A 17,927-nucleotide genomic window follows, 5' to 3' on the forward strand; every position below is an offset into this window, starting at 1 on the left:
AAAATGTTTTTTTTAGAGAAACAATTACTTAAAAGCAAGAATCAAGAAGCAACCCCTGCTTCTCTAGAGATGTATTACCGACAAAATTTGTACATAAATCTGAACTAAAATGGTTGAAAAGCAAATTTTTTAGCACCAGAGGGTGCTGCTTGGTCAGTGATTCCAGCTTAGCAGTTTTTGCATCTATAGCTTTCTTAACAACTGTACTGGGATGATTCTTTTAAGGCTTCAAGTTAAGGGCACGGCCACTTTGACAGGTGTGCTGACACAGGCAGAGCTGTACTCTCTCTGTACGACTGTGTTTATGCTCATGGTTCACACGAATGGGTGGTGTCGCCGTATCTCTGTACATCTTTTACATAGAGTCTCTGGAATCTGAATCACCATTGGCTTTAGGTCCATGCAAGCCTTACCTCCTTCCAGGGAGTGGTGAACTGTGTCCTGGCATAGCGGGTCAGCATAGAGATGATGACCACCTGGCCCCACTCCTCCACATCCACCAGCAGGTTACAGAGTTTTCTGTAGTTCTTGTGGATCAGATCGATGCGATCTGGGCACACTTCCTCGAAGGCCATGACCACACTCCCAGCGACCAGCTACAGGAGGGATTGAAGGGAAAGCAAAGAACAATAGTTTTTCCATTTACTTGTTTTTTTTTCCCCATTTATTTCTCTCCATTCTTAGCATGCGAGTTAATGGGGATTTGTTAAGCAAATTGTTTTGTTAAGCAAATTGACCAAGCCGTAATATACACAAACTCTAGAGAAATAAAACACTGGTTAACAGATGTGACCCCGGTTACAAACTATTATAATTGCACTTTCAAAAAAAGCAATGGCAATTTACAGCTTTGATTAAAATACACAGTTCATCCTGTAAGTAGTTAGTTGATAATTGAAAGTAAGTTGTTTGCACTTAAAAACGTTAAGTTTTCTACGAGCGTGTATTTGAAAGAAACCCATCAGTAAGAGTGTTTTCCTCAAGCATAAATGTTCAATTCATGGGGAAAGCAAGCCAAGAAGGAAGCAGCAGCTGAGAGAGCCAATAATCAACTACGCTTTATTGGTAAAGGGAAAAAACCCATTTGGCTGTTGCCCCCCCCCCCCCCCCCCCCCCCCCCACCATTGCCACTACCCGACCGCCTATTGCCTCGCTGACTGACTGCAAGGCTGAGTGAGTGACATGGTGGTGTATTAATATGCAAACAGCATTATCGCAGGCAGGTGAAGATGAAGAGAAAGGGAGCAGAATCCAGTCTTCCCAATTAAAGCCTTCTGGCCCCTGGTGGCCCTGTGGGAACCCAGAGCATTTACCCATCAGCACTGTCATGAGCCTGCATTGATTGTGAGAGTGTGTGAGATGTGCATGTGCCTGGCTGCTGTCTGTAGATTCTCTCTCTCTCGCACACACACACACACACACACACACACACACACACACACACACACACACACACACGGATGGATGAATTACTGCAGGATCAAACACATACATTTTACAATACTACAGAGCTGTATCAAGTTATTTTTGATGAGATGCACAGTAATATTATTTATATTCAAGGGATAAATGTAGTTAAAGGCCAACAGTAGCGGTATTACACACACACACACACACACACCAGCAATGAACCTTTCTAGGCATGGAGGTCACGGGGGCAGTGCAAACGTACGACACTGTTGGATCAGACATTTAACCTGGCAGCTCTCTAAATAAATTTTAAAAAAACCTGCGTTCTGATTTTACTGATGCGAGGACTCGAGTAACAGGCCAGTGAATTCACAGCTAGTTAGTGGCCATCGTGTATCTTGCCTCCTTCACATTTTACTCAGGTGGCACCCACGCCCGGCTTAGTTTTCAGGACTCCATGCACGCAGATAGCTTTTTAATACAAACCTTGGCACACCTCTTCTACTGACAGCCAAAATATTTTGACAGCTAATGTTAATGTCGATGTTGTCCGATACGCAGTAAAATTACTTTTGTTTGTAAAGATATAATGCAAAATTCAGACCGTTGGGGCAATTTCAATTTATATTTGAATAAGTTTGCTTTTTTTTTTTCCCCCTGGTGGACATAAAGGGGCACTCATTTAGGAAGTTCTTCCATTTATTTACTTATTTTGGCAACAAAGAAATCTTTAAATTTCCTCTATATCAATCTTAACAAACCTGAGGTTCTTGTGTTTGGTCAGTCCTCTCATCAGCAACATCAAATCATCTGCTAAGAACTTTGGTATTATCTCACATCTCAAAGCTCATCTAGTCTTTTTTTCTTTAATCTAAAAAACACTAACATTTTCTCACCAGAGCACTCAAAAACATGAAAAACTATAACAGCAGCTCTATCCAATTATTTCACTGTTACAATAATCCACTTGTACAGACATTATAATGTACAGAACGATGTTCCAATAAAAACTATCCATAATGACAGTCATTTCCCAAATAATAAAGAGCAATATTCTGACAGTTAGTATAAGTGAGTAGCTTTACAGCAACCTTCATTTAGCATCAGTGCCAAAGACGTTCTACTGCAGATTCGAACATGGGTTTTTGAGCCTGTATCTGTGTGGATTTTTGTGTTCTCCTGACCCTCTCCTGTCTCTGAGGCTATTAGAGGCAACACTCCTTAGCATGTGGATCCTGCTGCAAGGCTTTGTGCATTCTCTACCAACTTCCCCCATTAGACACAGCTCCAAGGTAAACTACATGCACCATCAACAAAACTGACACCCCAATCTATGGAGTTCATACACCTCCCCTCCTCCCCTACCTCGGCCATATTATCTACCCTGCGTGACAAGCCGGTAATGGAAAAATCACACTAAGCAAATGGTTCTTCTAATAACAATAAATTTCCTATAAAATTATGAAGGGCTCAAACCGTTTCCTTGCATCTATTTTGCTATGAATTCTAATTAGGGTGCCAGAAAGGCAGAGAGTGCTGGGTCATCACGTCAGAGACAACGCGCGCCTTTTTGATTGATGGCCCGGTGTGGGGTCGGCCTAGCCTCCCTTCAATCGCTTCTCCCCAGCTCTCTTCTTCCTCCCTCCCTCCTTTTTCTCTTAAATTAATGGGCATCTCACCTAGCCCCTAATCATAGTTCCCCCACTGCCCCCCCCCCCCCCCCCCCCCCCCCCCGTGCTCCTCCTTTCTCTTCTCATTTCAATTTTGCAGAAGGTGCATGGGGGAGAGGACGGGAGAGATCGATCATTTATCTTGTAATGGCTGGATAATAGATCCATCACGGTAAAACAGCTGCACAAACTCCTGTGTTGTCTCTGTCATCAAGCCTTCCCATTTTCTCGTTAAACCATCCTGCCTATAAGCAGCACCCCACACCCCCCACCCCACCCCACATGTGTCACAGCCATTTAACCAAAGAGGCACATCTGTAAAGGTAAATGTCAGGAGGCCCGGACAATGCCATAGCCTGAACGATAACCAAATGCTTCCTTCTTCCACTAACACCATTGTGATACCAGCTAAACAGCTTTAAGCCACTTATTTGCGGATAAATGATGAGCAACGCATGTGGAACAACCGTGCTACAAATCTAAATATGACTGAAAAGCTGCCGCAAAAGCTAAAGTCAGGTCCCAATAGAGCTGTTGTTGAGCTGATAACTTAATTAATAAAAATAAAAGGGATTTTAAGTTATATAAAACCAGATCCTTAACCCTGCTGTGGGTGCTAACTCGTGACACTGCCTGCTAGGACAAGTAAAAATGTCTGAGCATGAACAGATATGGCTGCCCTTTACAACTGACACTAACCAAAGTGCTATACAGCTTTAAAAAATGCTTGCAAACGTCCATTATCTTGTGGGAATGTGGAAGGGAATATGCAAAATTAAGAGGTAATAGCGACCTTTATAGTGACCTTGTGACAACTACAGTATGGGGATTGGGCCCTTTTCTAGACATTGAATACATTTTCTATGGCAATAACATTTTGCCATAGAAGGAGAAGCAAAGGTGGAGCTTTGCCACATTCATGTCATATTCAAATGATAAAGTATTTCACCCATATTTAAGCCATATGACTAGTAATAAGAAATACACTTTCTGAAAGAGCAGGTGTGTGCACGATTATACTTAAAAAAAAACCCACAAATTGCAAAAACAAAAGTGCTGATAAGTTAGAAATAAGCGGGAGTTAATGTATGTCTGTTATGTTTTATTGGTGTATACTGCTTAGGGTGGCTGGAGTTTCCACTAACAAGTGACGAGCACAGCACATTAAGACTGGCTGTTGCCATAACAAGTTGTCAGTGCCTCCCTAAAATGAGATCGCAGCACGAATACTGTTCATAATGGCTTAGTTCTTCCAGTCATTACACAGAGCTTAACTCTGAAATTGACACTTAAATGGGACGTGCCCCATATTTTCTTTATCAATTAGACCTTTGCTTTTTAATCTGTGACATGTTTTAAAAAAAAAAAAAATTACAGATTAAGAGAGATCAGAGTAAAAAGACAAACCTGCCTATGCAGGTTAAAAGTTTGGCAACAACTGTATGAAAATAGTGTATTTTATTTTGAAATTTTCTTCAACATCTTATAAGCACAAATGTAAGCTAAAGTTTATTAATATGACCTGTGTATTCCTGTGTTCGTCTGAAACACCTGTTACCTGCTATTTCAGCTGCTGTTTAATTTTATTAATTTTTACATTTCAGTGGGGAGGAACCTCAGATCAGCACATTTGTTTTTTGGGCCACACGTATTTTGTGAGGCACGTTTACTTTTGTAAACATGAAGCAGTCAAAAATGTGGGACATTATCTTAATAACAGACATGAGGGATAAAATGCTTTGCCATCTCAAAGTAAGTGCATCCACTGAGATCATAACACAACACAAACCAGGCATTGCTTTGTTAAATCACTGTAGTCTCACAAATCCAGCTGATATACAACAGCTGACATCATCATCATCGTCATTTAAGGCAGCACAAAACAGGTACCAAGGGAATGACTAGTACATTAACATTTGTGTGTAAGCGCAGAGGAGTGGTCCTTTACATTTCAACACACCAAAAAACCTCTGACAGCACTGATTCAACTCTGGGACATTATTGCGGGACTTGTAAATTCTACATGGCATCGTCCAATGCATCACCTCACTTGTAAGCTATTCAGTATCCACTGTATTTAGGGTTTTCACCATTCATCACCGACTGATGTGCTTGTGTGTCTGTGTGATGACAGTGTCCTCTCTCCCTCTCTCTGTCCCCTGCCTCACAATGTGGGCTCCAACAGGGAGAAGTCATCTGTCTTCGTTAGTGTCTGGGGCTAAATATGCTATGCATCTGGTACTGGGCTTGCCACCCCCCCCCACCCCATTCCCGTTTGGCCTAAGCCACTTTGCTTTGTTTATATAATGGTAGGTATACTCTGTGCATACATAATTATAACAAACTGTGCATGATTTGCACATGCAGACACAATCCACTGCATTCTCCAGCCGGTGTCTACATATTTGAAATTGGCATTTCAGCACCCTTTAGTATTCACTGTGACCCCGCCAAATTAATGCGCTGCCTGCTGACTTCTAATGCGCCTTCTGCATTGTGTCTGTGATCGGCCTAAATGCAGGATTTGAGAATCCAACTCATTTATGGTCCATTTTGGGGGCAGAAAAAAAAAAGAAGAAGAAGAAGAAGCTGGCCTTTGAGAAAATTAAGCTGACACTAGCATCAGTGCGAAAATTCCTTCCAAATGGACACTTAACAAGGAGCATCTGAAGATGTGTGGGTTTAAGTGGGTGTTAACAAACCGTGGCATTGCCGAATGAGCTGTGGGATGGAGAGCTAAGAGAAGAACCGCTTGACTGGGGCGCCCTCCGGTGGTCTTCATTCTCAATCATGGGAGGTGTACTGTGAAGCACTCCGGTACTCGGTATCTACTTACCGTGCTTTTGTCTTTCAATAGTTTCTCGATCACTTCGATCAGCTGCTCCTTCTGATCTGGGTCCAGGCTGAGGACAAAAGGCAAAGAGTTTGGAAACTAATTATCAGCTACAGAATGGCAATTATTCACATATGGACTAACAAATTAAACCATGTCCCTCCTGTGTGCTCAGAATGCAAAGATGATTGTGTGTTAAGATCAACTGTCTGTGTACAGTACCACTCAAAAGTTTGGACACACTCACCCTGTGTCCAAACTTTAGACTGGTACTGTATGTGTTTAACCAAAGCCACTCACTGCAGTCAGTCAGTCACTGCTTCACTATAGACTGCTGGGAAACATCTGCATCGCACATATTTTTAACATGTAAACCATACGACGTTACACTGCGGGTGTGTTAACAGAGTGCAGCTGCTGCAGATTAAAGTAACAACGATCACTTAGATCCACATGAAAGTCATCAGCAACTATTTTCAGAACTGATTCAATCTTGTAGCCCAAAACTTCAAATCATTTGCTGGTTAAAGCTGATTTTCTCTGATTTTTTCTGAGTTTTAGATTGTTGGTTGAATAAATCATGTATCATCTTTCTGTTTAGTGAAACTGAGCACCTTTCACTGTTTGCTGTTTTTTTTTGTTTTTTTTTTTACATTACACACACAAAAACAGAAATTATTGGTAGCTTACAACAATCATTAGTTGCTATTATTTTATTATTATTTTATTTTTCTTGGATGCTACTAGAGTGTTTTGCATGTTCACAATAATCCTCACTTACACTGGAGCTTGTTACAGCACCTCAGTTTACCCTCAGTCTGAAACAAGTTGCTGCTTTTAGGCAACCCAACCTCTAAACCAACTTTCCTGTGACTGGCAGCCCTTCGCAAACAGAAAGCTTTAACAGCGAGTGGTTGAGTTGCTGTGCTCAAGGCCAGAGTTGTGTGCCTGAGATGACCATATTAGGAACATCTGTTCCCTATGACATCATAAATAACCAAGAGTGTAAAAAAATGTCTGAAAGAGAGCATTTAGAGCTCACAGGAACTGATCACATTACTTGAAACTTCTGCTATGATTAATATGAGCATCTGTCACTGCAACCCAATATATGACAGAAATAAAGAAAACCATAACAGGTCCACAGTATCAAGAAACTGAAAACAGTGCAGATGAAGTGTAAAACTGTGCCTGGCTTTGTAAAGAACCATCAGCCAGCATCAAACCTTCTACTAAGATAAGAGAAAGATAAAAGCAGGGCAAAGCCCCTTATACCAACATTACCTAACCTTCACTGTATTAACTGCTCAGTTCACTGCTCAGGAATGAGGTAGTAAGACGAGCCGGTGAAGCTTACAAGAGCAGCGGCTTCATCCACTGATGTCTTTACCTGTACAGCTTTTGGATAGCATGTGCTGAAGTCTTCCTCACATATGGGGACAGGTCAGCTGCAGCCTCCTTGATGGCCAACATCATAATGGGGACAATAATGGGGACACGGATACTGGACAAAACCCGCAGGGCACTAGCCCGGATGAATTGGTTTGGGTCCTGCCACAGGAGCAAAGCGTCAGTGTGTGAGGAGACAATTTACTAGAGCAAAAACAATGCCGCTCAGCACTAAGAGAAAAGGTGTGAGGGAAAAAAAAAAAAGGTATAACATGTTTATCATCTTCTGATTATCAATGCATCTATCCACATCCAGGAAATATGAATGTTACCTTAAGGGCCCGCTGGAATGTACTAATAGACAGCAATGCCAAGTCCTGCTGCTCCTCTGCATACCTCACCAGGTACACGTACACGAGCTTCTTAAGCTGCAAAAAACAATGACATCAAAACAGCAATAAAACGAAACAGCGATAAAAGTAAAATCACTGCAGTAAAGATGGACTCAATGAAGAAAACAGCTGTGTTGGAAAATTTAAGCAGGTTTATGAGAGGATATGCTGCTTATTTTTACTGACTGGAGGCTACAAAAAGAAATTAAAAAAAAAAAAAAGCACAATACAAGGGTCTCCCTTGTATTGTAATCTGAGTTTATTATTTCAAGAGGGGTGTGTGTGTGTGTGTGTGTGTGTGTTTATGTGTACTCTCAGTAGAGGGTTGTTTCAGGAGCTGCATTATGTATTTATATTTGCCTCCACATAGTCTTATGCTTTGGCTTCCACACCTACTCTCCGCTCACCGGAAAGCCTGAGATAATATTTGTCCTCGATTCTGACAAGTTTAAATAGAGGTCAAAGGTTGCTTGCCTGCTGATTCACATTAGCCATTCAGAAAGAGAAGAATAGACGGACCTAATTTTTTCCTATAAAGCTGGAGACAATGCAACTGGGTGGAAAGGGTTATGAAAAAATGATTTACCCAAGGAACTATTTTTAATTTATAATCTGATTCAAACTGGAGGTCAGGACTTTAGGTACAATCACCAAGCGCTTTAGCTAGTAATCAGCACCATGCTTTCTAATGCAACGAGTATTGACCTGTGGCATCACACCACAGTTCTCAATCATCATTGTAGCCATTACTGCTGGAAGTAATGGCATTACTCACTATAAAAAAGCAGACAGAGCCCATCTGCCCTCATGGATCAGGTTTCGGTGACCACAAAGTATGCGACGGACTTCGTTTTGAACTGCTAGGTTGGCAGTTAAGGGCAGTACAGGTAAAACTTGCTTTGTCTCAAATGGAAATTTTATTTATTTTTTTTTATTTCAGTGTAAAATCCAATAAACAAAACAAAGAGCGCCAATATGAAATCATACACCACTATCACTAAACTGCAGGTTCATGTGCTATTATGCTCATGCCCTAATTGTGGGGCTCCTGGGCAGCTCAGGATGACATGAAGAAAAGAGATGACGGCAGGAGCAAAATAAGAGGCCATTTTTTGCAAGACATACTGTAGATGAGCAGAAACTGAGAAGAGAGAGAAAGCACAGACCAAGACCTCACACCACTTTAGCAGCTGGTGTGTATGAGGCAGGAGAGAGAAGATGTGCCTCTGAGCTCTCTTCCCCCAATTACATCCACCCACCTGCTCCCCTACCCCTGCCATGAGTTGCTTCGGCTGCATGCCTCGCACACGGTGCCTGGCCGGAGCTCTCACCCCCCCCCCCCCCCCCCCTCCCGTTTACATGCTGCCCCTCATGCTACCTGATTATTCTGCTCCTGCTAATCAATATTCACAGGCTCTGGGCATGGGAGCGCCTCTTAAGCTGGTGCTTAATATTTGGTCATTCGCTGGAATAGGCTGTGCACAAGTTTTCCAAGGCCCACAGGGTTCAGTGGCATCGTGACGCAGGCTCACAGTAAAAAAAAAATAGTAGTACACCTAACACAGATGTACAGCATATGGATATCTCTCTCACCAATAAAGAGAGTGGACCACATGATTAGGTATTTATTTCCATAACTAAGACTTTATTCATACTGTGTGTCTGTTTATCAATAGTATCTCGCTCTGCTGTGCTCTTTTCCCCATTAAACTGCTTTACTTTCTAACATTAACTAAAAATGTTGAAGTAGATGCAAACAATCTAAATGATGTTACTAATGTTCTGTATGAAGAAGTTCCTTCTTGGACATCACGTTTTGGGAAGCCACGCGCTGCGTCACATGAGAATGAAATGAATCATAACAGCGAGCTACATTAAAATGAATAAAGTAGCAATGACACTTTTCTGTGAGTTATTTCTCAACGGCGTCATACCTCAATGTTTTTACTCGCGACGTTCTTCACCACAGCGGGAAACAACTCGGAGGCACTTTTGCCCTTGGCAATGAGCTGAAAGAAAGAAAAAAAAAAAAGCTATTTTATTACCAGTTCTAAACTCAGCAGCAAAGAGAACAAGGACAAAACAGCTCTGTTACTTAAAAAAGCTTTAGTAGTTTCCCATGATGCACTCACCCCTACGACCCTCTTCATGGCCTCCAGTTTAAGCGACTCCTTGTTGCTCTCCAGCATCTCTTTAAGGTCTTCATTCCTGAGGACAAAGGACAGTCGTGGTCATCAATAGAGAAGACAACACTGCTGAGGTTACTCATCACTTTCACAGTTAGAGAACATGCGTACACAGGACATCTGTGTCAGTCTCACAAATTCCAGGGAACACATGCAAGAGTCACACAGGCTCGTGTAGGTAGATGAGCTGTGTGCTCGCAATGCAGCAACAATGTGTCCTTAACAACAACGGAGCAGCAGCAGCACAACAATGATGCCACTCAGCACTCACATGATGACAGTGTTATTTCCTTGACTAATTCAAACATGCAATGTTGCTCAAAAACAACCTACACAGCAGGCTGTTTGTTCCGCAGAGAGGCAGAAAATAAGCCAAAAAATAAATAAATCTGTGCAGCTTTGTTCATTTATTTGAAGAGTTTAAGTCGATGTGTAAATCTACCTGGTGCCTGCCCAAAATGAATTATAACCAATCAGTGTTGCCAACATATAGCAGCAGTGGCTCAACAGCATGGGTCTTGAACTGCAATCCAGATGTAAAACATTACCGATCACTGGCACAGAGGCAGTGTGGGGTTTTTTTGAGCTGTGGATCTGCCCAAAACCTTGAGTGAATTTAAAAAAAAAAAAAATCAGCACAAACATCCAATTGAATTTAGGCGTGACCTGATTAGAATTTGGTGGTCAAAGGTCAGGGTCAAGATTTTACCTATAACTCAGGAATTCATAGACCAATTATTTCACACAAATGCTTCCCAGGATAAAACAATGAAGCCACGATACTTTGTATCCTTGAGCTCAAACCTTAAGTTCTTTATTTGTATGAAAAATGCAACAGGACTGCAGCAAAATGTTAATTTCATTATGGATTGATTTGATTTGTAAAGAAATACACAACGCTGATAGAAATGAAGTGAAATCTTTACAATATTTTAAATGGTTTAATCATCAAAATGATTACACCAAATTTTAAGAAAGGAGCAAATTTTCCCTTTGAAGAAGCTGGAACCACAAAGTTTGGGTATTTAAATGATTCTGATTGTAGATAGATTAGATTTTGGCGAAATCTAAAATTTAAAGTAACTAAAGCAGTAAAATAAAGCCCTCTAAGATATACTGTAACTGAATAAAGTATCATAAAAAGGTAATAAAAAACAAGTAGCAACAAGTACCCTGCTTGAGTACATGCACTTCAGTCCATTTACGCCACTGATGAGCAAACGTGACTAATGACATCCCCAACAGCTTCACTTTACTTTATACATCACTGTAACTGACAAACAGTGACATTCCCAAACAACAATATAAACATGCTAACAAGCATTTAATTAAAATCATTGATATTTCAGATCTGCTAGCATGGTATGTGTGCCATTTTCACACATGCACTGCAGCCCTAAACTTTTCTAGACGTTACCCAACGGAGGTGTGCGTGGGAACACAAATGCCCGACACATTCCGATCAAACCTTAAACGGTCTTTAACTGTCCAGATCCCTGGTACAAAGTCCATGTGATGTTCATCATGCCAGTGTAAGATCAAGGCAGCACACTGACCAATACGTAGCAGTCTTTCCAAAAGTGAGAATGTGCGACAGTGGAAAGGAAAAACTCACTTTTAATAGGAAGAGACCGACAGCAGCACCAAGCTCAGGGAGGGAAAGCCATCTGCCCGAGAGGTGAGGGGAAAGAGAAGACGATGTACACAACTACAACTTCGGACAATATTTAGACCTGAATCGCTCGACATTTTCCAACGTTCACGTGTGAAAATGGCTTTAGTTTTAATTTATTATAGGTTTTAATACTTTATTTAAATCTACTTTAAATACTGCTAAGTTTAAAAGGCCACAATTAAGTTAAAGACTGTATTGTTGCTGAGATCCTTTTCATACATTTTTCATATAATAATCTTAATTTTAAGAAAATAAATGCAATAATAATCTGAAGATTTAGTTTCCATTCTCTTTCCCAAATAGACATCATTTTAAAGATTGATACATCCCAAGTTTTCAATGCCATTTAAAAGAAAACAGTGAAAAAAGTGTTTAGCTGTCCAGTGTTACAAGAAAACAATAACTTGTGTTATCTTACTACAGTACCCGGCTTTGTGTGACTCCTTGGGGCTACTGCTGGTGTGTGTGAGTGACCGTTCTTCCTGACTGAGCTCAGGCTTCAGAGTAAGCTGTAAGCTCTCAGCAGACACCAACACGGTCCTCATGGCTCCTGCTGCCTCCGAGCGCAAAGAAGAGAAACCAGCGTCCATACCGCTGCAGTCCACTCAATGATGTCTGCTTGTGTGTGCGTGTGTGTGTATATGTGTGTTAGCTGTCTAAAGAACAGAGTCCACAAAACCACGGCTGACTGAATTTCCACGGACTGAAGAGAGCTGTGGTAATTACTTTCCTTCAGGGTGTACTCCCAAGTTCTCTTGGCTTTATTTACAGCTGTCTTCTTGTCCAGTTCATAACTGTCAAAGCTAGAAACTGTGGAAAAACAGCACAGGCTCCACTGCTTTGTCACTGTCATTCACCAATACTCCCTTCCTCTTCTGTTGGGCAAAAAAAAAAAAAAAAAAGTCACAAGACGCCCCGTCAGCTTACTAATGTCATGTCATCCTTGTGCCTGAGGGTAATGGCTGCTTACTTGGCTAATTAGCCATTACTTTATTAAACTGGTACTCCTCTATTCTTAAACATGTAGACTTTCATATCAAAAGCTGCCTCACCTGTCTCACACAGAGGCAGTGTGTGACTGCCTCTGTGTGACTGTGGTCACTTCCCTCCAGAGGAAAAAGGAGGGCCTTATCTCCACTGGTGGGTAAACACTAAGCTACTTTTCATCACCACCGCTGCACAATAATCCACTTTAGATTGGCACCACTAAGAGCACAAGTCCCTGCCAAGTTCTGCTGACAATGCCAACAGGACAGGTCCATATCAAAGATAATAGTACCAAGCTGAATGTCAGGAAATACCCCTGAAGATGTGACTGGCACAGAAGGATTTGGGAGAGGGAGAAATGTGCACTTTCTTCCGGAGTAGATGACTAACACGAGGGCCCAACTGAGTAATAACTATTTCGAAAGCTAGCTGATGTTTTGAAAGCAACCCTGGTGCAAGTTGAGAAAAGTGCTTGCTCTATACACAGTATCACACTGATCACAGCAGACACAACAGAGGATTAATTGGGCGGCCATGTCCAAAGCTCCCTCCTGCAAATGATTTTCTTGAGTAATACCATAGACAGTATAACAGATGCCAGAGCTACGCTGTTGTCACCCACTGTGTTGTGAAGGCCCGCTCTGAAGCCTCAAGCTGAGCATTTTCATCATTGCCAGGGATGAATGTGACTGACATCACATGCCCATTGGCTAATGACTTGTGATTGACGGGTCATTAGCCAGTGAGCACACTCTGGATAACCCCACCCCCCCAACTTTTTTTAAAATTAAGAACGACAACAAATTCCAAAATGAACTTCAAGCTGTGTCGAGCATGAACTACAATGAGTAACTGAGCCCATAAACTCATCAGGAAAATGTTTACAAAAATCAACTTTCCTGCACTTATATGGCACCGGAAGTCTTTTTGCACGCACAGGTATCACCACATGGTAGTCATTAAAGAGAATGCATGTTTAAAGCATGCGCTGGCTTCACTTTTCAAGCTACACCCAACTTTTACACCATCTACAGTAACTATTTAAGGCTTCATTATAAATTTCAAATCTTTATTGTCTTACTAACAAACGAACAAGGCCACTCGGACAATAGATGGAAATGTCTAATCACCGCTTGGTGTGACTGGCTAAACTAAGCAGAGACCTTTTATAATCAAGCTTTCATGGACAGTTGAAAACTAGAGTAAACTGTAAGGACCATTATAGTAACCACTGATTCTTCAAGATGGATATATGAACAAATAATCAAAAGATAACCTAGCAAAACACAGAAGCTAAAGACGTTTTAATCACTGGCAATTAAGTCTCCCAAAACACTGCTTTAGTGCTGTATTGCACTGAGGTACAAACCCCTGAATGGCAAGTTTTGCTAAATAAGGGTTAAAGTAATTGCTGCTGCATAAACACAGACAAAAAGAAAAGAGTTTTTTCAGTTCACACTCAAAAATCTCCATATGTTAAAAAAAAAAAATGCCTGCTGCATCATGTCTGGCTGATTCTGAGCTTTTCACCCCCCCACCCCCCCGAGATTGATTATAATATAATACACCCATGGCAGTCTCCTAATGAATATTTATCACAAACAGGCCACATGTGTATCCATCTCATTTAATGCCATGTTGTAATATGTGAACACAAACACATTTCATTATGTAGTCTCTCATTTTTTTTCTAAAATTTGATCACAGCTCTTATGATCTGTGTGTGAAATAACCCAAATACAGATTTTAAACATGCGAAACTGTTTTCGCGTTGAAAACGTTTCTTGAGCAAAATGCTGCAGCTCCAGCGAGCTGGCACTCAATCATCATGAGTTTAAACTAAGACAGAAAAAAGTACCAGAGGGAACCAGAACTCTTTTTTTATTCATATAATAAATACATTGAACCAAACCACTCAGCCACAGCAAAACATCTTTTTGGTCACAGATAATAAAGCAGTCGTATGTTTCTGTGCCTTGTTGCAGTCTAGCATAGAGCTCTCGAACAGTAAGCAGAGCCCTCTAAACACTACACAATATTACAGCAATGTTGTATCTCTCTTCACATACAACAAACATTCAGCAATTTTAACTAAATGTCAAAACTTTATCTACGATAATTTTAGAAGAACAGGCACTAAACATGTCCTCGGCTATTAAAGCTATCTAATTCTGGATGCTAATGAACAAATATGCAGTGTACTCTTCATGTATACACTAGATGAGGAGGACAAGTCTTGTGTGCAGCACTAATATGACACACAGATATTTGCAGTGGCACAAAACGCATTTGGATTCACAGGCTTGGTCATTGTGAATTGTGCCTGACAGACGTGCAAACAGAAGCATCATTCATGCCCTTGCATTTTCTTCTGGTCTCTCAGCTTGGCCCTGAGGTGACCAAACATATGACCTAACCTCCCCTAACTGGGTAGGTGGTCATGTGAGACAAGGTTTATTTCAACTTAATAATAAGCAAAATTTTGGAAAATGAACATTATATCAGTCACATGAAAAGCTCAATCTAAAGAAGCATGAGGACAGTTACTGCAAAAAAAAAAAAAAAAAAAAAAAAGCTTAAAATGAAATCAAATGCCTAAGCGTAACCCAAGACTCACTGTAGGTTTTATGAATCTATAAAACCTACTATCAATGGTGAAAACAGACTGAGAAATTTAAATTACTGGAGTGAAGTCTAAACCAGAGGTTCTGGAGCCCTGCGTATATAGATTCAATCACAGAATGTTAAGCAAGAGTAGCTGAGATGCACAGTCAGTGAATTTGCAAGAAATTCCCAAAGCCAAAGGATAATTACACTGGTTACTGGCTGCCCTCAAGTGGTAGATATCAGTAATGAACTCAAAACACACGAGGAAAACATACATTCATGTATACATACATACATAAATTCATTCATTCATTCATGGATCAGATCCTTTAAGTTCATGGATCAGACTTGTTTGTCCAGCACATCCCACAGATGCTTGATTGGATTGAGATTTGGGGAATTTGGAGGCCAAGTCAACACCTCAAACTCATTGCTGTGCTCCTCAAACCATTCCTGAACCATTTTTGCTTTGCGGCAGGGCACATTATCCTGCTGAAATAGGCCACAGCCATCACAGTATACAGCTTCCATTAAAGGGTGTGGTCTGCAACAATGCTCAGGTAGGTAAAGTATGGCAGGATACAAGGTTTCCCAGTAGAACATCACAATGCCCCCACCGGCTTGCCTTCTTCCCATAGTGCACCATGGTGCCAGGTGTTCCCCAGGTAAGTGACACACTCACACACACTCACGGCCATCCAGGTGATGTAAAAGAAAAGATGATTAATGAGACCAGGCCACCTTCTTCCATTGCTCTGTGGTCCAGTTCTGGTGTTCATGTGCCCACTGTTGGTACCTTCACAGGTAGACAGGGGTCAGCATGGACACCCTCACTAGTCTGCAGCTATGCAGCCCCTGTACACAACAAACTGTGATGCACTGTGTATTCTGACACCTTTATATCAGAACTAGCATTAATTTTTCTGCAGCAGCTCATCTGTTGGATCAGACCACACCCGCCAGCCTTCATTCCCCACGTGCATCAGTGAGCCTTGGCCGCTCTTGACCCTGTAGCTGGTTCACCACTGTTCCTTCCTTGGACAACTTTTGATAGACACTGACCCCTGCAGACGAGGAACACTTCACAAGAACAGCAGTTTTGGAGATGCTCTGACCCAGGCCTCCAGCCATCACAATTTGGCCCTTGTCAAACTCACTCAGATCCTTACAGTTGCCCATTTTTCCTGCTTCTAACACATCAACTTTGAAGACAAAATGTTCACTTGCTCCCTAATATATCCCACCATGATAAAGAGATGATCAGTGTTATCCATTGTCAGTGGCCATAATGTTGATGCACATGCACGCTTTCTGTCTGCTGTTTTACACTTAATAAAAATGCAGAGTTCATGTCTGATGGCATAATGTCTTTTTGCAAGCTCTCTGGAGAAACTCACTACAGTTGACAGTTTACGAATCATTCTGTGCAGTGATTAGGATTAGAGCCTTATTGAACTATTCTGAAAGCTTACCCAAACAATCACAAAGCCACATACAATGAGCAGAGAAAAAGACGCAAAGGACCACTAAGATTCATACTCACAATGACATTCAAAACAACCAGACTGACAGAAAATTACCACAAAAAGACAAAAATATGACTGTGAAAGGAGACAAAATGTTACACTAGAATAGGAAAAGTAACCACTGAATGCAAAAACAAGCCAAAAAGATAACAGAACAGGTACAAAATGAGCACAAGGAGAGCGATCTACACAAAATAACCAGAAAGAGGAGCAAAGTGACCACTAAAAAAACTAAATATAACTACAAAGAGAGAAAAGCACTGAACAAGCTCTTCAGTGATCACAAAACGACCCAAAACACATCCAAGTCACGTCTTGCCATTTTATGGCTCAACTTTGCTTAATGCAGAAGGGGCAGGTGGCTTTTTCCATGTCTGCGCACAGGGACCTATTCCCTGGAAAACTGTTTCTGTAACAATAAACCAGTATGGATCTGATAAGTCCTGAAAAGTTGCAACTCTGCCGACGGGCAGTCCCATCAGCTACCAATCGCTAACCGTCATTTACCACCATTGCCCTGCGCGTGGATGCTACCGGCCTCTTTACAAGTCTACGACACTGGAAATTAGCCATATTAAGTTCAGCAAAACAGCCCAACTCTGCTATAAAGGAACTACACATGCTGGACTAACTTACTTTTTAAAGTCGGCGCTGAACAATCCGAAGGCAGCTCCGGTGCTCAAGGAGGTCGGGGTGCTCTCTTGACCCGCTTCCACCGCAGCCTCCGCTCCTCCTTGGTCGTTGTATGAGGCTCCCGTCGACATGCTGAGCTTTTAAACAAACGCCCGACACAGAAAACTTACTCTCCTTCTATTTTGAGCTATACAATGTTCATAAAGTCGGTGATATATTAGCTTAAAGTTGAGTCTAAAGTTCCTGCAAAACCAAACTTCTTCGAGGTATCACCCAACTTTTTACACGCAGTAGCGGAAGTGTGAGTTGGACAAGTGAGTGTCACATGACAGGGATTGGGAGGCAGAACACTACCGAGAGTAAAAAGATACCGATATTTTCCTGCTTACTAAAACCGTGTGCAGTGGCAGCCACTGTTTGTAAGTTAAAAAACAGATTTTAAAAAATGGATGCAGTGCTAAAAAAAAAAAAAAAAAAAGTCCCAATGTTGAATACCCAAAGGTAAACAGGCAGCACTTACAGTAAACTTCAGGAAAAGGATAATGATGAAAACCACAAGATCAAAACAGCAACTTTGTTGACCCGAACAGAATACGCTGATGAAACCGAGATCTGACAA

The 17,927-nt window shown here is 41.4% G+C and overlaps 1 protein-coding gene across 2 annotated transcripts in view; it reads right to left on the reverse strand.

Moving 5' to 3' along the window:
* The window catches only part of ap3b1a (adaptor related protein complex 3 subunit beta 1a), a 55,201-nt gene extending 37,593 nt beyond the window's left edge, over window positions 1-17,608 (reverse strand). Inside the window, exons 1-7 of one of the 2 annotated variants that reach the window (XM_030742841.1) lie at window positions 11,982-12,181; window positions 9,827-9,902; window positions 9,629-9,703; window positions 7,635-7,730; window positions 7,304-7,464; window positions 5,917-5,983; window positions 414-596 (exon numbers count right to left, since the gene is read on the reverse strand). In XM_030742841.1, coding sequence (XP_030598701.1) covers window positions 414-596; window positions 5,917-5,983; window positions 7,304-7,464; window positions 7,635-7,730; window positions 9,629-9,703; window positions 9,827-9,902; window positions 11,982-12,145 — 822 coding nt within the window. In that variant the 5' untranslated portion in view covers window positions 12,146-12,181. Of the gene's footprint in view, window positions 1-413; window positions 597-5,916; window positions 5,984-7,303; window positions 7,465-7,634; window positions 7,731-9,628; window positions 9,704-9,826; window positions 9,903-11,981; window positions 12,182-17,311 lie in introns of those variants that run through there. The other variant, XM_030742842.1, reaches the window with a different exon arrangement.
* Window positions 17,609-17,927: the final 319 nt, after the last annotated feature.

This window comes from Archocentrus centrarchus, chromosome 12, assembly GCF_007364275.1.
Source record: "Archocentrus centrarchus isolate MPI-CPG fArcCen1 chromosome 12, fArcCen1, whole genome shotgun sequence".
In the NCBI taxonomy this organism is placed as follows: domain Eukaryota; kingdom Metazoa; phylum Chordata; class Actinopteri; order Cichliformes; family Cichlidae; genus Archocentrus; species Archocentrus centrarchus.